The sequence below is a fragment of the Anas platyrhynchos genome, chromosome 3, assembly GCF_047663525.1.
Source record: "Anas platyrhynchos isolate ZD024472 breed Pekin duck chromosome 3, IASCAAS_PekinDuck_T2T, whole genome shotgun sequence".
Lineage (NCBI taxonomy): Eukaryota > Metazoa > Chordata > Aves > Anseriformes > Anatidae > Anas > Anas platyrhynchos.
In genome coordinates, this window is record NC_092589.1 from 40,675,741 (window position 1) to 40,700,045 (window position 24,305).

At 34.9% G+C, this 24,305-nt stretch overlaps 1 protein-coding gene across 2 annotated transcripts in view; it reads left to right on the forward strand.

Moving 5' to 3' along the window:
* LRPPRC (leucine rich pentatricopeptide repeat containing) overlaps positions 1-24,305 on the forward strand; it is a 90,600-nt gene that overhangs the window by 24,753 nt on the left and 41,542 nt on the right. For both annotated transcript variants that reach the window (XM_027454112.3, XM_027454113.3), the window contains exons 13-24: positions 120-213; positions 3,392-3,461; positions 6,373-6,400; positions 8,699-8,756; positions 9,868-9,974; positions 10,187-10,264; positions 10,624-10,677; positions 11,419-11,532; positions 12,727-12,857; positions 14,276-14,361; positions 15,992-16,196; positions 23,713-23,837. In XM_027454112.3, coding sequence (XP_027309913.1) covers positions 120-213; positions 3,392-3,461; positions 6,373-6,400; positions 8,699-8,756; positions 9,868-9,974; positions 10,187-10,264; positions 10,624-10,677; positions 11,419-11,532; positions 12,727-12,857; positions 14,276-14,361; positions 15,992-16,196; positions 23,713-23,837 — 1,150 coding nt within the window. The remainder of the gene's footprint in view (positions 1-119; positions 214-3,391; positions 3,462-6,372; positions 6,401-8,698; positions 8,757-9,867; positions 9,975-10,186; positions 10,265-10,623; positions 10,678-11,418; positions 11,533-12,726; positions 12,858-14,275; positions 14,362-15,991; positions 16,197-23,712; positions 23,838-24,305) is intronic.

Consider the following 24,305-nt stretch of genomic DNA (forward strand, 5'->3'; position numbering starts at 1 on the left):
TCTCAACAGCTACTGATACAAGAATGACAAGGTCCTTTGGGAAGGAAGAGTTTAAAATACAAAGTATCAGAAAGTTTTATTGTATGTACTTAAAATGTTTTTTATTGTTTTTGCTGTAGGAAAATAACTGCCTTTTTGAAACTGTTGGACTCTGTGTAGCACAAATTAGACATGAAGCAGCACATGGAAGACTGAATAATGTTCTTTCTCTGTGTAAGTGTATTTCACGTTGCATGTTACTATATTCTCAGTGGTAGTGCTGATAGGTTGGTTGTAGGTGAAGGGATTTATGTGCACAAAGAAATGTGGGAAATTTGTGCAAGGCTTTTGTTATGTGAGGTTCTCTACGACAAGATGTCAGACTTGAAACCACTAGTTCTGGACAACATAGTGTGGTTAAATTGATTTTTAGGATTGAGACTGGCCATAACATGACATATATGATATTTAGCAAAGCTGTGTTTGTGATATGGTTGTGAACCCCACATATTCTGGGAGTGCTTAAGGAAGCAATAGGCATGGACAACAACTGTTAAGGCTTTGGTGCAGGGATTGTTCTTGTTTTCTGTTTGTGGCATCAACTACAATGGGATGCTAGTTTAATAGCACTGCTCAGAAGTACTGCAGAATAATTTATGAATGAATCAGCTTTAAATAACTGACTGCCATTGACGTTAACCTGAGTCTGGAAGTTGGGTAGGAATTTGACAGGGTAATTAGGTCATGAAGTTATTTGCCTACTATACTGAGTCCATAATAAAACCCCTTAATCTTGGACTAAATCTGATACAAAAAGTTCTCTTTTTGAACAACAGTTTTGTTTGTGTAAGACTGAGGGAAAAGCTAAGGCAGTCACTGACTTATTTAGCTAATACTAAAAGATAGTATGCTGTGACCCCGCAAAGCTGTGCTACGGCTTGGAAAGAAACGTTAACTGTAAGCTTGTACTAAATCAGAGTAGTCCTGTGTTAATCTGAAGATGGTAAAAGTTACAGTAAAAAGCAGTTTTTAATACTAAACTGGAAAACAGAGTCTGTATAAAGGCTTAAATCACTATTTTTGTATTTCAGTATATAATGCAAGTGAGTGAAAAGGAGAAAATGAAATGAGTAGGTATTAGTGATTTATTAATTGTTGTAATGAAGATTTATCAATTAAGTGAATCTTTTAAGGTTCACCTTACATTCTGCCATTACTGTTGTTAGTTCTCATTACAATAGAAATCTTAACCATGAAAAAGTAGTACTTGAAACAGCCTTGAATTCTTTTTTTGAAAGGCTAGTTATTTATTAGCAATAATTTTTTTTTTCTGAAAAGTGGAGTAGGATTTGGTAGGTTTTTGCTTACATGAAAAATTATAGCCCCCCCATCTCTCCACACTCATTTTGGTTAAGTAAACTAGTTGCTTTTCATTGTGTTTAAAGGCACAAACGTGTTTGTACGTGGTACAAGATAAATATATGTGATCCGGCACATACGTAACGTGCTGCATTTTGTTTTACTGTCATGAAATTATTCTCACATAGTGAATTGCTTAGCTGTTGTCTGTGGCTTGAATTCAAATTTTGTAGTGGTGTTTCTTTTTACAAAGCCTAGCGTTAATAATTCATAAAATCATACGAAATTTCTTTTTGAACTTGAGCTTTAAAGGAAGGTACTCCGGTAAATAGTTTACCAAGCTGAAATGAATGCTAGTAAATCTAATTAGCACCTAGGAAATGATAAGGCAAAGATATTAAACAGCTGATTTTTTTTATTTTTTTTTTGGATTGGCTTCTTCTGCAGTATTACAAAGAGGGAAAAATAGATGCAGTATGGAAAACAGTTCAAGATTGTCTCATCAATGTAGTTAGGGGAGGTGAAGGCTGGGTATGAGTGCTGGTTGCTATCTAGGTGTATTGATTCAGCTTCTCATACCTTATAACGTATAGATTTCTGCTCCTGACAAGATGAAAACTAAGAAGCATCAGCTGAGGAATCTGGGCGCATAAGGCGGCGTACATGAGAGCTGCTTTTCCCCTTTATCATGCCATTCCATTCCACTTCATTGTCAGCCTCTTGATTTTCTCAGACTTGTTTGTTGCTAAGGAAACCAGGTTGTCGATTGTCAGCAGCAGCTGAGCATACTAAGATGCTTTCTGCTCGTCTTTTTATGAGCAAAAAGTTTCATAAACCAGCGGAGGAGGGTTTGTATTGAGGGTTGCTTGAAAACCAACTTCACCTGAGATTTTCCGACTAAAATAAACATTTAATCATTTAAAACTTAGTTTTCTAAACGCCTGCGCTTAGACTAAGGTGTAGTTTTCGTATGTTGTTCCTGCCTTTTATTTTGCAGCTTCGTGCAGAGCTGGTGTTTTTATTTTGGTTCTCCTCTACCACCTACCTACTGTATTACAGCCCTTGCTGATGGGACCCAGTGCATTCAGGTTTTCAGAGGGTTTAGGTGTGTTGTGATAGTGAAGTCAAATTAAGATAGCTCCATACAGGACTTAAATTCACCTACTACTGTTGTTTTTTCTGTTTTTTTTGTTTGTTTTTTTCCAGCTGTACTATTACACTGGAATGAGAAACAGTAATTTTAGAGAAGGTAGAATTATTTCCAATATCTAGCAAAGAAAAAGTCTAAAGATGAGGATACAGGTATAACAGTAAATAACCTCTCAGATCATTTAAGTTAAAATTATTTTAGTTACCTTTGTGTTCATCCAATGTTGTAACAATTCTACATGTTAATGTTTACAGCTCATGGTTATTCATAGGTGTGTCTTTTTCTCCCCTTACATGTAATTTAATTTAGTGGATAGTGCTTTAGATAGAACTACTTCTTGCTTCTTGTCAGGCAATTTACACCAGCAGAAAGAAATGTTTACAGTCTCGTGGTAAAAAGCAGTAGGATTTACATTAAGTCTATTTTAAAGCAGGTATTCAGTTTGAAACATCCCGGTAAACTGTTTGCCTGTGGTGTATTTTTTTGTTGTTGTTGTTTCAGTACTAATGACTCAAGTTTTCCTGGTTAGAGTTGTATTTTGTCTTTTGCTTTTTGCAACAGGGTATTTGGTCTTGTTACTGTTTTGCAGGGATGCTTATTTCTATTGCTAATTTGTAATAAATAAGTATATGTACATAAACTGGCCTTAAAGGTAGTGAAGAGGCAAAAATCTCTTGGAATATTTAATCTCTTTGGAAAGGAAGCAGACGTAGAGCTGATAAAAGTCAGGACTTTTTCAAATAGCATGGTATTTGAAATTTTGATTTTTACAAATGTTTGTCAGTATTTACTAAATAAACAAAATAGTTCATCTACTCAGTCCCCATTTATGTGACCAACTGACTTGCTGGTGTTCAGGGTTTTCTTGGAATGACTATTTAGAAACATTGCTTTCGTTTACAGTGTCTTCAGCGAGCACACCTTCTGTTGATTTTAACCAGTTTAGAAACAGCCTAATTAGGGGATTCAAAAGGTAAGATTGTTTTGTGAATATCCCTTTTTTTTCCCCTTTCTTTTGCCTTGTTGAGCACAAGTCCGTGCAGTTTTCCCTCCCTTCCTGTCCCTAACACAATGTTTGAGAATTTTAAAGTAGGGTTCCAGCTGTGGCGGATCTGAGGAATCTGGTTTTTCTCTACACTCCCTGGTTTCCTTACCCCTGCTTTATCTGAGCATACTGCTATTATTGTTTGTTATCTGATATTTGACAGCATATAAACTCCTATAGGTAGGAAATACTTGGAATTTTATCTTTACTTTTTATGTTGCTAAACTGTTGTGCTAATATGATTTCCCTACAGATCATTGTTAACCATTAGAGTAGACAGGTACTTAATGAGAACAAAATACCAAGAGAAGCCGGGCATACTCCACTACACCTGATAGCTTCGTTGTGCTACATTGCCACGACTTCATCTTGAGACCTGTTTGGTCCCATTTTGAAAAGAGGGCTTTATGCTACTTGCAGGGTTGACGTAAGCTTGTGGAAATATGTGTGAATTAACAAGCACTTGTATCATCCTCTTTTTGCTCCAATCAAACATCTAGGACCGAGTTTTTTTCCGTAGCTTTACACCACAGGAGTCACTTAACATAGCTTAGGACCAGAGTCTGAAAGCTGGTTTTATTGACTGAGTAATTTACCAAAATTTCTTAATGGCTGTGATGTGACTATGTTTAGGTTGGGTATTACTAAAACACAGTGGATGAATATAGCCAAAATAACTACCTTGTAAATAGCAAGTTCTGTCCAGCTGATCATGCTCTGCCAAGGGAAAAGGAGGAGGAAAAAAATAATCAGTGTTAAATCTGGGCTTGTTAACCTGGCACTAGATAACCTTGACTTCAAAAGGATAAATGCAATAATATTTTAGATAATATTTAGATGATATATTTTCAGCCCCAGAATCATCTGTTTCAGATGTTTAAATTGTTACTTTAGTTAATACGTATTTTTTGTCTGCAACTACAGAGAAATAATCAGTTAAAGTAGGGCTTGCCCTAGAAAACAAGCCACACCAATGTTCCTATGCACCACCAAGGAATGCTGGCATGAAATAGCCTGCTACACGAGAGTAGTGCAGGTGGTCAGAATGCAACTTGCAGCGAATTGAAAGCATTATCAGCTTGTATCGTAAAAATTAGCTGCTGAAGATTCATACTTGGTGTAAGCAAAATAGTTATACTCCTAAGCAGTGGAACAGTTTCTCCTGTTGTGATTTAAAGAGTTATTGAACATTTGGGCTCAAAACTCAGAATTCTGGGGCAAACGAAATATTTTTTAACTTGCTTCAGCTGACTGTTGTTCTCTCTCCTTGCCACTTCTAACTGCAGCATTTATTAGTTTCTTGTTTGTTCTTATTGTTACCTGGCTTCAGGAGCTATATATGAGGTTGGCTGTACCTGAATTTTACCTTTTTATAGTTCCTGAAAGCATGCCCAATTGATGTTTCCTTCTCTGTTTTAAACTTAATAGCGAGAACAGCCTAAGAATGAAGCTTGAACATATGGTAGGAGAGAAGAAAATATTGGTTATCACCATACATTTTTTAAAAACCTGAACTCAGGAGAATTTGATGACAAAATGCTGGTCACAAATGTTCAAAGGAGCAGAGTTTAGGACTGGCACAGGGTGTGGACACATAAGGGACACACGAACAATGCCTGCAGCATACTAGCTGATGGATTTCTGTTGAAGCTGCTCTTTCCTAGTTATTGCTTCAAAGTATTCCTGTTCTATCTACCTGAACTACCATTACTATTTCAGAGTCAAGTACTTTGGGAAATTGATGCGTTTGATATCTGCAGTTCATTGTCATGCTGTCAGTGGTGGAGTGAGTTCACTCAGGAAAGCTGAACTAACCTCACAAATGGCATTTTTTCCTCTTTGTGGACCTGTGCTCCACTCATTTTCAAATACCTGTGGCAGTAGCACAAAAAGAATAAATGGTTCCTAGGCTTGAACCTCCTAAGTAAAATAGAATCCTAAACTTCTGTAAATGCTTTGAAGTTCCACTACAGCTGTTCAGACTGACATCTTATTTTCTCCTTAAAAGAATTATAGGAAGATAAAGTAAGGTCAAAAGCTTTTGATTTTTGTTTTCTTAGCCTTGTCTAGATTAATGCCGCTTTATAGTTGTTGAGATGTTACAGCTTTTAGATAGAACTCAGATGTCCTGTAAATAACAGGAATATGTCAGGTTTTTTTGTACTTGAGTGAACTGGTTAACATTTGGTCTTGGGTTGTAACCTGATGATGTGCAGAAGTGCTCTCCATTCAGTTCTATAGAACATCAACAGAAAAAGGAGAATTGTTTCATGTTGAGTTTGTGCTTAATATGTTACCTATTTATCTTACTCCAATAAACAGCTTAAGTCAGATATTTGATTAATTTATTCTTTGTTACAAATGCATTTAGAGGTACCTGTAGTTGTCCATCTATATTAAAAAATTAATTTTAATGCACAGAAGTACTCATTTTTATTCTAAATTTTACATGTTTTTCTATGTTGTACAAATTCTTTGCTTGAAGCTTATTTTCTCGAAATATTAGACTGCAGAATAAAATGAAAAATGTGCAATTAGAACATGTTAAAATATTAGATTAAAAATAAAATTAAATACATTATTTTTAGTTACCTATTAGGAGTGCTGCATTATTTTAGGATGTTTACTAGAAACAGAGTTTAGTATAATGAAAAGTACAAAACTTATTCTGTACCACATAGGTTTAAACAATATGTTGGAATTACTGAGTTTTAATAATTTGCTTTAAATACCAAGATCCACAGTGTTAATATAGTTTGTGGGTTTTAAAAAAACACATGAGACCAGAGTAAAATCATTTTGTTCCTATTAATTTTTTATCCTTTGCTGCCCTCTTCAGCTCAAATGATGTACAGCTTTGGAGCAAGGTAAGTGGATATAGTGATGCTGTAAATAAAATCAATTTCTCTGCATACTTACGATAAGTTGATGTAAATCTGAATTCTGAGCTTGGTAATTGTAGAACTCATTAATTAGAGCAAGACATTTGTCAGTAGCAGATTATACAACTATATGAAATTTGGATTTCATATTTGATAAGTGCAGTTGTAAAAATCAAATGTGTATCTTTATTCTGATTTGCAGATCAGTGCGATTAGAGATGAAGGTAGTACACAGTTGTAGCTTTGTATACAAAGCTAGCCATGGTTTTCCTGACACTCCTAAAAATCCTTTTCTTTCTTTCCTTCCCTAAACTTTCTTCCTATCCCCACACCAGTGCACATAAAATAATAAGGCATGATTAGATTTTTCACGTTTCTGTCATTTTACTTAAAATATTGAAGGCAAAGACAGATAAAGTCACTTGAATGAAGTCAAGTGAAAATTGGTTGATCATGCCCTCTCCAGTATAGGCTACCTTAGAAAGGTGCCCCATATAACTTGATTAATAAATCTTATAGGGACCTAGAACAGAGGAGATGTTGGCAAATGCTGACTGGTTACCAAATTTGGGAAGGGACTTGCTGCTTTCTGTCTTCTATTTAATTACTGTACTTGCTGATTAATATAAGCCTGTATGTGGCTTGCAGTATATTCAGATTTTTGGGGAAAAAAAAAAAAGAAATTGCAGTTTGGAAAGTTGCTGTTTAATGATATGTATAAATAAATTATAGTCATGAGGTTCAGGGTGGTTTTTTTACCTACCACCTTCTGTTGTGTGAAGGTCATGGTCAGTGGATGTTGTCGTCCTCTGCATCTATCTTTCTTCCTTGTGTGTGGAGAGGGAAGGGGAAAAAATAAAAAGGAAAGAAAAAAGGGGATCAGTTTCATTACTTCCTTTATGAAATTAAACTTGAAGGACAGTTGAGGGCTAAAATAATGGTGGTCTGCATGTAAAGATGTACCTACAGCTACTTCTGCTATTCTCCACAGTGGAGAAAAGGTGTATTTTATCATCTTTACTAAATTTATGAGTTAAATGTAGGTGTTAGCATTTCTTATTTTACAAAGGTTAACTGGAAAAACAAGTAGTTACTTATTAAAAATAATACCATGCTTTTTTTTCTGCAGTCCATTATTTTCAGTGTTCTCTGAAATTTGATTGAGAAGGAGAATTGTGTTACCATGACTTTCTTAGTTTTTTATTAGTTGTGGTTTCTTCAGTGCATTGGTTCCTCACAGGGAGGATAAGGGCAAAAGGGCAGAAGCCCACTGTAGTTTAACCATTCACAGAATCTAGGCTGTTGGTAGAACGAGAAGTGATGGTTTCATTGCGCTTTTGGTGCTTTCTGGATTTATTTATTCATTTTCATTAACAATTAGGTGAGGATTCATTTTGTTCTGTCATTACTTAAAATACAGCTCTCTGACATCGAGAATCCGTCTCCCTCCTAGTTCTCTCAGATTACATTCTATTGTCACGTCAGATACAGCAAAATTCTTGAAATAGTTAAAAACTGTGATTTTAAATATAGATGATACAAATTGCTTAAGAACAGTCAAATGGATTTTTAAAACAATGTGGTTTAGGTGAAGGTATTTGTGGGTAGGATGTGGGGGGCTTAGGGTAAATGCTTCTTTTCCTCTGAAGTAAAATCCACGTGTTCTTTCAATTTGCATGAGACTAATGGAATACATGCTAAATTTAGTCAAAGTATAAAGAACGCAATTAATTTTTATGGATGTATATGTTGTCATTCAAAATTGCATTTATTTAGAAGGGCTATACTAGTTATCTTAAATCTAACAGAGCATGTTAAATCATGTTCCTCCGTTTTCTTCGTGCATTTGCTTCTTTCAGAATTTAAAAAAAAAAAAAAAAAGCTTTACGGGCCAATTTCAGCCTTTCAGTAAATTGGAACATAATTGTAGCATCTCCAGGAGCGACATCAGTTAATATTTGCTTTAGGCTATGTCTTATGATAGTTAACTTTCTGTAGAATGATACACAAACATACTAGAAAATCTGTCTTACTGCCATATCTCAGAAAGCATTTCAGTTTGCAATATATATTTTTAAGAAAAACCTATTATTTACCCAAAAAACACACACACCAAAAAAAGCCCACCTTCCTTGTATTTTTTTTTTTTTTAAGAGAATTACTATGATGTGGTAAAGAATAATACTTAACAGCGAGATGCTTTATTATTTTGAGAATTCAATTTCAGGTACTATTTGTCCTTGCTTCTTTTGGCTGCAATGTACGATTATTCTGTCTTACCAGATAACAGAACTGTTGTACAAGGATGAACGTTATTGCCTGACGCCTCCAGGACCAACTGGTAGAGTTTCAATTTCTATGATTGTAACTTATCCACAAATCCGTTCTTCTGTGTAATGATGGGTTTGAGGGATTACAACAGTAAACACTGATTGCTTCTTTTTGAAAGTGAAATTTGAAAACATGTGGGGTAAAATCCTGATTCTAATAATCACAGCATATTTTTGAGATACATTAGATCTTTTCCTTTTTAGAATTATAAACAAATCTTGCTGATAACGATTTATTTTTCTAATTTTATTGACCAAAATACAGATATAGAATGAGCACAGTATCAGTGTTTAAATACTTTGAGAGAAAATAAAAGCCATCTTTCAGTCTAGTTTTACCTTTAGTGGTTTTGTGCAGTACAATGGTACTTAACATCGCAAATCTTCTACTTTGAAGTATACTTTTTTCATACATGAATAATCTGTATTAAAAAAAAAAAAAAAAAAATCCTCCTGCTGGGGGAGGTTTACGGGGAAAGCTAACCATTTGAGAAGAAAATTAACTAATACTATTCCAATTCTTGAGTACAGGTCCCCATATATTTTTTTACTTTTATAGATAAAAGCCTTAGCACCATTTGATAAAATCTGTTAATCTTGGTTTTCATTGGTTAATAGGCAGCTCCTTCAGTACTAGTTATGTAATGGTTAAAGCATCTTCTATGCCTTCATATCAATATTACAATACTTAATGTAGCTTGGTAATGGAATGTAATGGGTAAAATGTACAGAAAAAATATGCAAAGTGGTAGAAATCAGTTTTTTCTTTTGAGCAGTGACAAAATATTTGTGGCAACTATTTGGGGTGGCGGGCAGGAAAGGGGGGGAAGGCCTTGGGCAGTACCACTTCTGTCACACAGCAGTGGAAAAAATAGATTGAAGTAAGATTCTGTACTGAAAAGCTGTCACTGGGTCTGAAAATAATTAATATTCCTTTCACTCACCAGTTAGATATGTGCTCCCAAACCACATAATCTCTATGCCTCAGTGATCATTGTTGCCATTTCAGAGCCTCTCATCAGGGTGACATCTCACACCAAAATGATTTCTTATAAATTAATCTTGATAACATGACAGTCTCGGTAATTTTAGTGGAATGCTTTCTCTTGTTTTTTTCCACAGAAGCTGTTGGCTATTTTCTTTATCACTTGATTGACAGCATGAGTGACTCAGAGGTACAGGCCAAGGAGGAGCGTTTGAGACAATACTTCCATCAGCTGAAGAAGATGGTACCATTTCATTTTTTGCTACATAATGCCTGTCCTGCCTGACATGTATCTATTAGATTTGAAATTGCTGCTTTTAAGTACAACCAGACCACTTCTCAATGACATGCAAGAGCTGGAGACTTGAATTACATCTGAGATAATTTCTGTTAGACAAATTTCAGTTTGGTTGTGTTTCAAAACTCATATAATTTTTTCCCCACCTCTTGCTACAGAATATAGTTATCCCTACAAACCTCTGCAGCGGCATTTGCAGACTACTGGACTCCTCTCAAGTACCTGAATTAATTAAGGTCTGTGGTTCTATGACAATTACTTTGAAGCTAAAAAATAGAGTATGTGTACTCTGTGTGTAAATATTCTCCTTGGCAAAATAAATACCTTAATGCTATGATTTATATGTAAGCCTTTTAGCCTTTCTGTGATTTTTCACTAATTGTTGAAATTATTTTCATTCTCATGTATGATAGCTTAGAGGGATACATTTAGTATTCCTTCAAGTCAGTGAAATAATGCTGCAGAATACAGGGTTTTTAAATTGCAATTATGTAATAAACTCTACAACATTTTTAGCATCATATGGTTACTTATGGATGGATTTTTTTATTTTATTTTTCTGAATTAGTGATATCTTTGTTTTACTGCATTTTAGGATGTAAGGTCACTGTCTCCTAAAAAACCCATGTCTACAGACAGCATTCCAGAAGTAAGTAAATTCACCAATGGCTATGCTTGTTCATACCAGAATAATAATAATAATGTTTGGATACGGGTTTTGGATGAAGTATAATCACTCGCTTTCAGGTCATGCAAGTATATTGACATTATTAAAATACACCGCTTGAAGTTCAGAGGTTACTTTCCAGAGTAGGAATAAAGGCTGTCCAGATTTTCCTATAGACCTGATGCTTGACCCCAGAGCTGGCTGAAGTTTCATGCCTCAGTTTCCCTGTCTGGTAAAATATATGTGCTTTGAAAGTTCTAGTTAGTTAACAGTGGCGGTGTGAGGGGTGTGAGGCTTAATTCATGCTTGTAAATTACAGCAGTCCTCTTGAGTGGCAGGAACCATATAAATCCATACTGTCTGTGATGCTGGAATGTCAAGTCTTTACATCCCTGATCTGAGCAGAACAGAGATGGAAAAGAAATAGGCTTCTGTTACCTACTTCCTGAACATAAGAACAGAGTACAAGGAAAAACAGTAGTGTTGACCTTTGTAGTTATGCTACTTAATGCTTTTTTTTTTTTTTTTTTTTACTGTATTCTGACTCAGATCTTCAATTAATATGTACTACTTAAACAGATAAAAGCATCTTAAATGATTAAAATTTTTCTTATACTATGGAAGGAGAGGATTATTTTGTCTGTCTTTTATTAAAGTGATCCGACAAGTTGTTCGGGGAAGGCTGTTTTTGAAATTGACATTCTTTCTGTTACCTCCATTTAGAGTGCTAAATCTGACGTGTCTGCTTTGGAGAAGAAACTAGAAAAGCGAAAAGCTGAAAACCAGCCTATTACAGATGTCTTGAAACAACTCATACATGCTCTTTGTGAAGAAGAGGTATCTTAAGCAATGCAGAGATAATTGGAAACACATAGCTATATTTTTAAAGGGACATAAATGACTGTATTATGGAAAGACAATAGTTAAGCAAAGACAAGTGCAGTGCTTGAGGTTTCATGGTTTGATGCTTATAAATCAAACATAAGTGCAAAAAGCAATTAAATCAAAAGGTTAACTAATTTCAGCAACACCTTGAATGGCATGTTTTGGGGTTGCTGAAGTTTGTTTACAATAATCTGCAAAGTGAATGATAGTAACAGCTGTGATAGGTTTATCATACATGCCAAATGTCCTTTCAAGCCATGGCTCCGGTCTCTTATATCTAGATTGTCAAGCAACTGATACATGCACTAGTCATTTGCAATTCAAATATTACTAGGTTGTTAATGCAGGGATTGAAATTCCATTTTCCTGCAGGAGGAAAGCTCTTCTGAGATAAAGGGTCTCTTGCCTTCATTCGGCAGGCGTCCAGCTGTAGTTTACATTCATTTAGTGTGTGTCTGTAATTTGTGGGGGTATCACCACACTTTTATTCAGTTTCTTGTTCGGTATGATCCTGCCTATAAAGCTGTATATGTAGGAACAGTAACAGTCATGCAGATGATAACACAGTATTCACTGCTGCTAAGGACATAGTTCAGAAAGAGTGATTCTCAGCTGTCTCTTTCTATGATTTTGCATATGAAACAAAAGCAAACACCATTATAAGTTTAAAGTGGTCAAATGTATGAATAGGGATGTATAAAAAAAAAAAAGCTTTCTATGGGATTATTAAGTATATTCTTATTCTTTAGGAAGTGGTTTTATTGTTTATTTGGCAGTACACTAGGTGAAAAATTGTTATGAATTCCAAATAAATAAAAAACATATTAGAACTTGGATTAATAATGTCTGTGTGGATTTAAAAAAAGAAAAGCCTTATTTAAAGCATGGTAGCAATGTTAACTAGAAAATTGACTTGGAAACCTACGCTGAAATTAACCTAGATAGTGATTTAGAAAGATACTAATTTCTGCAAAATAATCTTTACTCTGAAATTTTTCTAAAGTATTACAGCTATGTTTTCAAAATAAGATCTTCTGCTATTAAAAGCACTAAAGCAGTCGAATAACCGCACACGGAACATATAAGATTCATAATGTCATATTGACTTTTCCTCTAGTTCACATCTTTGCTTTGTTCCTTTTTTAGAATATGCAAAAAGCCCTTGAAGTGAAAGCCAAATACGAACCGGACATGGTTGTCGGTGGCTATGCAGCCTTAATAAATTTGTGCTGTCGACATGATAATGTAGAAGATGCAATGAACCTGAAAGAAAAAGTGTAAGTACACCGGCACTGAAACATGTCACAGAGATTTATGCTGATACACAGACCTTGTTGAATTAAGTAGGTTGAATATTAACCCCCTCATCCATTTTTAATTAGTTTTCCCCCACCAATGTATGTGCATTTAAAACAGGGGTGTGGTTTTTTGAAACAATTTTTTCTATAATTGAACATCAGAAACAGCTACTTTGTATGGACAATAACTTTTTTTAAATTGCAAATTGTTGTATAGGATCTGTTTTGTTGTTATTTTAAGCATAAGTAGTGTATGAATTGAAGTTAGGCTTAAATTAAGTAGAAAAAAAAATACCTGTATTCTGTGTTAAAAAAGCAACTAGAATGCTTTTAGAATACATTGTACCTATATTGTCTTCAGGATAACAGTGCTGCTTAGTGGCATTGTATTTTAGGATTAACAACAGGCATTCTACTTTAATTTATTTCCAGAGCTATGTATTTTATCTATGAAAATTACCTCCTGGCTAAAACATGTTATGCCTGGCTTATCCCAGAGCAAATTCTTTCAGCTCATCCTTTTATTTGCCCCTTTCCTTCTTCCCCTCTTCCCCTTGAAAACCTCCCTACAGTCCAGTGCTACAGGGGAGAAAACAAGTTGTGTTACTTTGACGTTCTCTCTGTCTCTCATATGCATTCATGAAGTGTTTGCTTTGGTTTTACAGTAGGTTAATAGGCAGGTGCTCATTACACTTTGCTAATGTTTGAAACTGAGAAATAATTGAGCTGTAAATACCAAGAAATTCACCACTCTGCAAACACTAATGTATTGATTTTAGCCGCACTAACATTCTCCCACAATCCCCATAGTGAGATTGTATGAAGTAAAATAGAGTCTTCTAGTGGAGCTTCACTGCAGTAGCATGGTTTTACTGATCTGCCTTGAGTATAGCATAAAATTGCTATGAGGCAACTCTTCAAATTGTTGCAAAAACAGAGGAGGAATTGGTTTTTAAAATTCCAGGAAAGAGAAAATAAATACATAGAAGTAACTTTAAAATAGTAGATTTTCACTTGTTACTGTAGGCGAATAGCTTCACATTCTTTCCTTTATAGAAAACAGTACAGCACTACCCCAGATGTGAGGACTGAGTTTTCTTTCCAGGCTTATGGGAAACAGTTTTTTCCTTTCCAAAAACTACCAAATAATTAATAAGGACGTTTGTCTCTTTAAAACTAGGTAGTTTAGTTTTCTGTTGGTGGGAAGCTGCACAGAAAATACTTAAGGTACATCTATTAAGTATATCAGATTTTTCTTTTAACACTTAGAACTTTTACCTCTTAATGCTGTTCTTTTGGTACATAGTTTTCTGGTTTTTTTAATTAATTAATTTTTAATTAGTCTGTATTTATAAAATATAAATGTCTGATACAATTTTTATTCTTTTAATTCCTAGCTTCCCTAGGAACTCACCTGTTGCTCTTGACACTGGAAAGTACATAGCACTGGTAGAAGTCTTAGGAAAGCATGGTAGACTAGAAGGTAATCCTTTGGCTTTTATTCTGTGTTTCTGCTATATAATAAAGGTATCTTGCTTCAAGAATAAAAATGTGAGTTGATATTAATGGTATATCATGTCCTGAAAAGTGCTTGAACATTTTGCATACAAATTTGCATGTGAATTCAACCAGAGATGCTTGGACAGTGCAGGCCATTAGTTTTAATGGATTGGCAAGCTTGTCATTTACATTTGCACAGCTCAGTGCTTTTTGCATTTCTGCAGCTAGTTTTTATTAGCATTGCTGTTTGGATTGAGTTTGAAGATCATGACTTATGGCACAAATTGCGTATGTGCCTAGACTAATGGCTTTGTTTTTGCTTAAGAAGGTCTGAAGGCTGAACATAAAACCTATAAACATAACCTTCTCATGAGAGCCAAGTACTAAAAAAAAATCATTTAACTTTTTATAAAGTATATATTTTTCTGTTCCTGTTCTTTTATGTGTTTGTTACTGCGTTTTAGAGTCATTCTGTCAAACTGCCTGGAAATTTTGGCTTTTAATGAGTGTTCTGCCAACTGCCTATTTTGGATTGCTAGATGTTTGCATTAAGCTGTTAGCTCTTTAATTTCTGTAATTTAGTCTAATATAATTCTATTATTTACATGATTTGGTTGATCTTTAAAAGAACCCTAGACTGTCATCAACTTTAAAACATGACTCCGAATATCGAGCTCTGTGATTTTGTAGAAGACCTGACACAATAAAAACGCGGTCCAAGCTTAAATAACACCGTAACATTTTGTATCTAAACGACTGTACAACAGAAGTAAGAAGCTAATATATTTTTTTGTAAATATAATCTTCTTTGAAATTTTTCTTACACACCTTTTAATCTTACTGTTCAAAAAATAATAAATAAAGCCGATGTTCTCTAAACCACAATAAATCAGATCATTACTACCTCTACATTAAAGCACTTTGAAAAGATTAGCTTGCTTTTAACAGCATGAGTGTCCCTCGGAAAATAAAACAATTCATAAATGTAGCCAAATGCAAAGTGGTCAAAACATTCTATCTATGCAATAATTAAGAACATTATAAAAATGCACTTATTCCATATACCGAAATGTTTGTTTCTGCCTTACTAATGAAGCTTAATGAACCTAATGTTTTAACATGCAGTCTGTTAGAAAGCTTTCATTGGCTCTCCTTGGCTAATTAGTATCGACACAGCAAACAGGCCCTATCGGTATCAGACCATTAGTCTGGCTGTATATACAGTGTAAACATATCTTTATTATCTGGCCTCGTGACAAGCCATCTGCTGAAGAAACAATGGAGTGATTTAGCAGATGTTAGCATTGAACGATAAAAGCATCCATTTAGTAGAATCTTGCAGCTATAGGGCAGACTATACAGGGTTATGTGGTACAGAGTGGGCACACAGTTCCTATCTATAATTTGTAGTCAAAGTTGCAGCAAAATGATAAAACCATGCTATTGTGGATTTATAATTGTAGTCTCGTTTAGAAATGCAAGTAGTAATTAACTTGAAATCGGCATTATACGCCAGAATTTACATTCCTGCTGGGTTTGAAATGCTGTTTTAATAGCAGTTTGTTTTCCCTACATGAAATTACCTAAGGGTCTTTTGTGTTGTTTCATTGTAGATGCTATTAACGTCCTAACAGAGATGAAAGAGAAGGACGTTCCGATCTCTGATAGAGCGGTTGCATCTTTTTTCCGCCTTCTTAATGCCGCTGCCATGCGAGGTGAAGTTGAAACAGTGAATCGGTTACACGAGACCATTGTGAACCTGGGGTTGGCAGAAACTGCTGCCCTTTATTCCCCTCTGATTACAGTTCACCTTGAAAAGTAAGCTATGTTTGAGCTAGAGGAAACAAGTTACGATAAAATATTTATTTGTTGTGTGACCTGTGTGTGCTGTGTGCAGTGGTTACACATTGGTGTGTGAAAGTGCTTTTGTATGTAAACTTGCACATGCTTACCATTCATACTTTGAGCGATCTCAGAGTATTGTGAATGAATAATCTGTTTGTAAGGTGCTTTTTGTCAGTTACACGTCACCTGATGGTATCGTTGTGGGAACAACAGGTATGTTTTATGGACGCACCAGAGGTGAAGTGGCTGTATTTTGAAATATGCTTGCAAATAAGATGGTTCTGAAGCCTGTTTGACAGGATGGCTATTCAGAGCATGCTAAGTACACTCAGCTCTTGTGGTTAAGTATGTGTTTTTCCCATCAAAACTATTATTTTGCTGAGCCATACAATTGATCTCAGGTGAGCCGAAGGGGTGTGTTTGGACATTGAAATATTTCCAATTCACACAATTATTCAGATAATTTGATATTACTGCCTATAGACTATGTTGCTGAATTTAAATTCGAGGAAAGTACTGACTGATATCTCTACTGTGATTTTCCCATATATACTATTAACACCTTTTACCACAGAAAGGGAAGTTTGTGCACTCATTCTGGAAGGAAGTATCTGTAATTCCATGAGCGCTGTTCCTATGCATAACCTTTTTGATGAGGCAGGATGTTTAAATTAATATATATATGAACTATGTAACAATTTCTAACTGAAATTGAACCAAGGATTCCTTTTTGCTTTCCTACTGTATGCACAGTCTTTTTTTTTTTTTTAGCATGTCATTTATGTACTTGTTGGATTTTAATCTTTTACAGCTACAGTGACTGATAAGTTTATTGCAGTTTGTTTCATATATGTATTAGATGTTCTTGGCTTAATATTATATTTGATATTAATATAATGCCTATAGAATACCATGAAATATTCACTTTTTTCATATTTAAGTCAACCTCAAAGATGGGTTCACAAAGTCTTCATAATGTTTTCTGTATCCAAAAATCCGTGTCATAAAGGTGGAACTCTTGGTGGATGCATGCATGTTCTCTTGTAAAAATAGTATTTTAGAGAACTAGTCCTCTAGTTATGAGTGTACAGAGTACACCTTTGCAGTCAGCAGCACTGCCTTGGTTATATCACAAGACGAGGCAGATGTTTATGAAGGTAATTTAACTGCAATCATATGTAACTAATGTGTTGGAAAAATATCTTTGCTTTACAGTGCACAGCAAGAGTGGTTGCATATTACATAATTGCTTTATGCACACTGACATGTGGTAGTACTGGGTTCTGTTCACTGGAAGTGGTATGGTGATGTGATGTGATCATGTGTGGATGCAAAGAGGAACGGGAAAGAATGCTGCTGTTTTATCTCGATTCCCAGATTTCCACATTCTTTTGTATTATAAACATTTGGTAAAACTTCTTTTAAAACTTTGTTTGCTCTTTATAAAGAGACTTGATGAGACTAGACTCTCTTTTAAAAAAGAAAGCAATTCCTTCCTGTGGAGCTGTAAGACTACAAGTCATCAGTACTCAGCTGTATAACTTAATATATTTCATTATATATAAATACAGTACAAAGAATGCAAATTTCCAATGTTTTTCTCTGCCTTCTTACAAGAGGAAAGACTTGCTTCCTCTTCGATGTTAGACTGAACAGAAGGGGCAAGCTTTTTCCACATAGTTTGGTTTGAAAGAATGACTGCATTTCACTGATTTTTATTGTGGAGATCTTGAGAGTTTTTCAAAGTTGAGTGACTGAAATAAGCATTAGTCATTTCTTTTAGCAATAGTGCTTACTATTTGCCATCCTGCAGTTCAAGTATCATTACTGAAATGCTGTCATTTAGCTGCAGATCATCAGCATGGCTCTGAAATTAGCCGTGAAATGTTTTTTTTAATGTTCCACAGCAGCGTTTGAGCTAGTGTTTTGTGTTCTTAAATTAATTCAAACTTTTTAATTGCTTGTAAAGGAATCTGGTTTGCTTTTGAAGATCTCGACAATTTTGAGTTTAAAATGTTTTCATCTAACCCTCTTCTCTGTGCCCACTCATGAATATTCTGCAATTCTTGTTAAGTCCTAGTGCTTACAAGTGAGACTTTGTAGTGGAACGTGGAAAAGAAAAAAACAGAATTGTTGATTATTGCCTGCTCTTGTGCTATACAGTACTTCGATAATACCTATTTACAGCAGGAGAAATTAACAGATACAATAAGTACATGTAATTCTTTTTCTTCCAAGAAAGCTGCACAAGCTAATTTTCATAAAACAAAAAATAGGAGTTTCGAACTTTAAGACAGGAACCACATCAAGTTTCTTATTACCATGACTTTATTAGTGCTCCCCCTGTAAAATATTAGCTCTGAGAAAGGAAATAAACAAGAACATCCTCAGGTATGAAATTTACACGTTTTACTGTTTCAGAAGTGCTTTTAGGAGAGGGAAGAAAATCTGAAGGAAACCACTGAAAACATAGACTGCATGAAAAAAAAAATTGTGTAGTTTTAAGTCACTGAGCACAAGTGGTGAATAGCTGTATTTTTAGAGATCAAAAGGCTATAGCTCATTTGTATTTCTTTAAAAATGATTGGTGCATTTTAATACAGCATTGTCCATTAAAGTATTGTGTGCTGGGTTGTGATTAATTTCATATAAAGCCATATTTAGTTTCTTATGTAGCAGATGGCGTGCATCCAGTGCCTTGACAATTTTTCTTCTTGTTTTCACAGAGTTAAATTCACCTGATTTTGTTTGAGGTGATGCTTTGGCACGTACAAGTTACTTGACTTTTAAATTTACTGTTAAAAATAGACATCTTTTTAAATTAGGTGGTATTTTTTGGCAAAAGCATCTCTGATAGGGACAGTTTTTCAGATTTTCAGCGGCTTTATTTCAGATATTTGCATTAAAACTCCGTAGGTGTTGCAATGAAATTAAGGATGTTTGGCTCTCTTACTCCATTATTGCAATTAGGAATTTAGCATCATCAGTGCCAAAGGACAAAAGTGTCTCATTTGCCCTATGGGGACAGGACAGTGATAAGATGATTTTTCGTCAAGGATCATTGGGTCGTAATTAAGTTACATTCATGGCTATTGCTTTTTGAAGGATGATTGGTAAATGACAGGCTTCATGTGCTCGGTACGGACAGTGTTCGCTGGGGTTTTTTCTCCCTCTGTCAGAAAATCCTGTTGAGTCTGATAATGTAAATGTGGCATTTTATTCTGAACAAAAGAGCAGGGAAATGAGCTATCTTGTCTAATCATTCAGTTGTTTAACACCGACTTCCAGTTTAGACTCAATTGGCTGGAAAGCACTTGACATGTGAAGTTAGTGCTGTTCGGAACGCATGTTTGAGTAAATTTTAAAGTAAGTGACAGCTAAATTGTACCTAGGGAAATTACAAAGCCTTCAACACAGTTAATTTTTTGGGGAGGATTAGTTGTAATTGCAACACCAGTCTCCTTGAAGATTCCTTAGTATAGCAAATGAACAGAAAAACATTTAGCTCTTTCAAGAGCCCGTTCTCTTTTAACAGAATAATTTTTGTAAAGCTGATTGTACCTTGCTGAATTGACTTCCCTCTACACTAACATCTGCTTCAGATTTGTAGAGAGGGATTTGTTTTACCCGTCTACCCTCCACCCCCACCCCAGAGAGTCCCTTTTTTCTTTCTACCTCTCTAGTGGTTTCAGGTTTGAGAGCTTTTCAATCAGTAAACCCCTTAGGTAAATTGCCACTTCACTAAAGCTTTATGCATAATGTTGCAGCACTTCATTCCAATTAAAATCAATATTTGGAGTCTTAGTTTTATCAGGCAGACTCTCTGGTTGGGAAAGTTGTTTATTACAAGTAAAAGGGTTAGCTTTAGTGCTGCCTTCTTGAAGCAAGAGGGGAGTGGCTTGCTGAAATTGAAGGGGGCTGTTATAGCCAGGCATGGTGTTTAGCCAGTCTTCTGCAAACGCTGAGACATTTGACTAGTTCTGTCTCCTTAGCTTTCAGCAAGTAAAACTGCCCATGCAAATGTTTTTGGAGGTTTGCACCCCTGGTATCTTGGACTTCATAGGCATCCCAAACAGAAAACACGAATCCAGAAACTTCTGTGATCTTAACTCTAACTCCAGTTTAGTTGAAAGATAATGCTGAACTGGGACTCCTGGAGAGTTACTTAAGGGGCAAGCATAATAAAGTCATGACTGAGGCTTCTCCTGTCATTTGAAAATAATAGTATAGCTTTGGTTTTAAGGGAACGTGTTTCGACACGGGGGGGAAACATACAAAGCCTTAAGTGTAATGGATATTAGCCTTGAACAAATACTGTCTGTGAGCTACTGAAAAAAAAAACAACAACTGTAGAATCTGGCCAACAGAAAATGAGGCACGGAGCATATCTGTTAACGTTATAAATAGGAATTTTGTGCAAACTGCCCCTGAAAGTCAGCTTTTCCTACGTGGCTAAGAGTATATGGCTTTATTTCTTTTCTGACTTGATCCATATTAATTAAATAGTAATTTTGGACCAGGCTTTTAATCTAGTTGTGTAGTAAGTAATCCTTTGGCGAGATAAAAGGGTATTTGACATGCATAAGTTTGTACAGAAAGACTGCCAAAAATTTTCAAATGCACAGCTGTTTATTTGCTTAAAATCCTGGTGCCTAAACAGAGTTTTCTTAAAATGTGGAAATTCTTTTTTGTGCAGCTTTCTTTTCTTTTCTTTTTTTGTTTGTTAGTGAGTCATAAGAAGAAGCACACTAAAATCTTACCTGTACTTGAAGTTTGAAGCTTATAGTAGGTTTCTAATTTTCTTTCTGTTTTTCTAACAGGACTGTCTTACAAAAGTAGTTGCTGGTACATATTCAGAATTAATTGCAGTCAGTGACAATTGAGAAATAGTGCAGGTTGTTAAGTAAATCATTTTAACTCAAGTATAAGCGTAAGATTATTTTTTTAAATAGTAGTAAAAATATTTTTTGAAGAAATACATCAAAATAAGGCTGAACTTTGTACCTCTGCTATATATTTGTTGGTTGCCAGTTTTGTTGTAGATCGGATTTGCAGATGCTGTTCACTAGAAAACTCTGGATGACCAGTTGGTTGCTTGAATGCAACAGAACAAATATGTCAGATTTTGATAGATTAAAAACAAATGCCTGGTAAATGAGCGTACAAGATACTGACCTCCTTAAATGCAGAGTTATTTGGGAACCCGTGAGCTATGAGTACCAGTAACAAGTACAATATTTCCATTTTTGTAATCTTGGTCCTTTGCTGACTTTTTTCTCTGCATATACAGTATTAATGCCTCCAGAAGCATACATTTAGAGACTAGAAAACCCTTAATGCTTCTTTTTGAATGACATTCAAATTATTTGTTCATTTATTGATAGCTTTGACCTAAAAACAGTCACTTTAATCCTTTAGGAATACAGCTAAGACAATACTATGGCTGTTTGAGCATCAATCTGAAAAGCTAGATTTATCACTGAAAACTTCAATTTGAATGTGTAAATGTTGTTGTGCCTCCTTAGAAATAGAGTCGTTTTCTGTAAAACTGTTTTTTTAAGATGTTAACTGAACTTGCATCTAAAGCAGGAGAAAAATACTGATTATATAAAGCTTTATATCTGTCTATGGTAACTACCATGGTATTTCTCTTTTATGACAGTAATCTAGCCTGCAACATCTACTTGCAGTTTTGAAATTAACCTGTAATTTAGTCTTCACCCCAAATGACAAAAATTCAAATGACTCCATGGGGTGCCAGAAGATGCACTGTAAACAGGGCTCAGTAAGGGGGATAAGGTAGAAATCCGTCATCTTAGGTGTATTTTCAGGACGCCAGTATCAGTGAGCAAAATGAATTCCGTGTTTTACTCAAAAAAAAAAAAAAAAATCAAAAAAGAGATGAGATAGTATGTAGTAATTCAGATAGTTCATTCTTTGAAAAAGCAAAATGTGTGCTGCACAAGAAATCTCAGTGTGAGGAGGAGACATCTGACTTAACGTGTTTTAACAGAACATCTTAATTTGTTAAGGCTGAGATGATCGATAATAAAGTTGCTTCAGGAATGCAAAATCATCATCTCAAGTCACTTTTATTATAGCCTTTGGCTGCTTCTATTAAGTGATCTTTCCTCTTACCTACTTCCACCACCCTGTATTTGATAGTCCTTTTGAAATCTAAAATGCGGTCTTATTGACTGTTTGTACTTACTAAATTTTGTGTGTGTCATCTTGGTTTGACTCATTTAATTTTGAATTTCTTCCTTCAAAGAGTAACTTACATGTTGTTTACCACTGTTTCAGTGGTGGTCCTCTTTTTTTTTTTTTTTTTATTGGTTTGTAATTCTTTGAAAAAGGGTCTGCAGCATCTGACTTTGCTCTGTTAGTTGCACAGTTCAGGATCTGAAAGGTTACATTTGTTGGTTACTTTTTACAGTTCCAAGTCTGTTTGGTTGTATGGCTTTTCAATTACTTATTATGATTAGCTCTACTACTGAAAGCATTAATATTGTATACACAGCAGAAAAAAAGTCACCAATGGACTGAGATAACAAAAGTGGAAATATTGTACTTGTTACTGGTATTTACTGCTGAAAGGCTTGTGACTAAGTCTGCATTTAAGGAGGTCAGTATCTTATGCACTAATTTACTAGTACCATGACTCTGTGTCATGGATAGGTCAGCACAGAGTACATTTTGGTACCTCAATATATTGTTAAATTCAGTGCAAAAAAAGTACACTTTTATTACAGAAAATATGCATTGGTTTCTGACCTTTATATAGAATGGGTAAATGCTAACCCTGCAATTGTAATGGAAGAAAAGGAATGGAAATAAACCTGGTGATTTATAGCTAGTCTGTAAAGGTATGAAACAAGCATAAAGCAATCTAAAGAGCTTTGTTTAACTAGGTTGACCCTGAGGATTTCTACTGAAATAAAAATGCTGTGGAAAAATTTTAAAGAGCTTAAAAATCGAAAATGTCTAAACAGAGATGTTTGCAGATATTGTATTCTGCACAATATTACATACTAACAAGAAAAATGGAACTCTGGAATACAAACAAATTTCTGTGGAATTGGTATTTTGTCACAGTAACATACGACAGAATTTAAGAATTTTAATTCAAAAATTTAAGTGTATCTAATGATGATGCAGAGCATTTAAACCTTTGTTTAATTTGTAATGAACAGTGATCGTGAACTCAAAAATTACACAGCAAGGACCTTTGAGCCTAAAACTGTAATTCTGTTTTTATTTATGTGGCTATCAAGAATACATGATTTTGCTTGTAGAAAAACTTTATCCGTTATTTGAAAACATCTGGAATATTGGGGGTGGTGGGGAATAAAATACTCTTCTGTATTATAGATCTGTACATAAATTCTCCTTGAAATTTTCAAGACCAAAGTGGATTCGTAATAGTCTACTCCTGCTCAGTTTTGCTATTTACTTATTTTTATTCTTTCTTTTTTTTTTTTTCCATGAGGGATGACATGCCTGCTGCTCTGGAAGCTTTAATGGGCTGTTATAAGAAGCACGGGAAAATTCTTCAGCTTCATAACATCTACTGTAGACTCATAGAGAAAGGAGATGCTGATCTTCTGCAAAAAGGTTGGTTGTACGTAGTCAAGTACTGTCTGGTTATATGGAGTGCTTTCTGGAGGTTTTTCTTCCATGATAATTTATAGCATTTATGTCATCGGGAAGAACAAAATTTCATACCTTTGTGTTACTTTAAAGAATTTAAATGATGCCTAATGATTGAAAAATGGATATTGATTTTAAATGGAGAAGAATTCTGTTGTTCGGGTAATACAGCAACAAGTTTTCAAAGATTAGTGTTAATACTTGTTCTAGATATATATATCACTTCTAAAAAACAACTTTTCCACACATATGTTTCTGAAATAGTTGTGTAGTTAAGAAGACTTAAATTCACACTTGGCATAAGCCAAGGATGCCAGCATACAGTCTGTTTTGTTGAATGTAATTCAAAATGTAGTGCAGCTCAACAGAAAAACAGTTTAAGCATGCTTAGCCACAAAGCTACAGCAGATTGTGCAATATGTTGTGATCGTG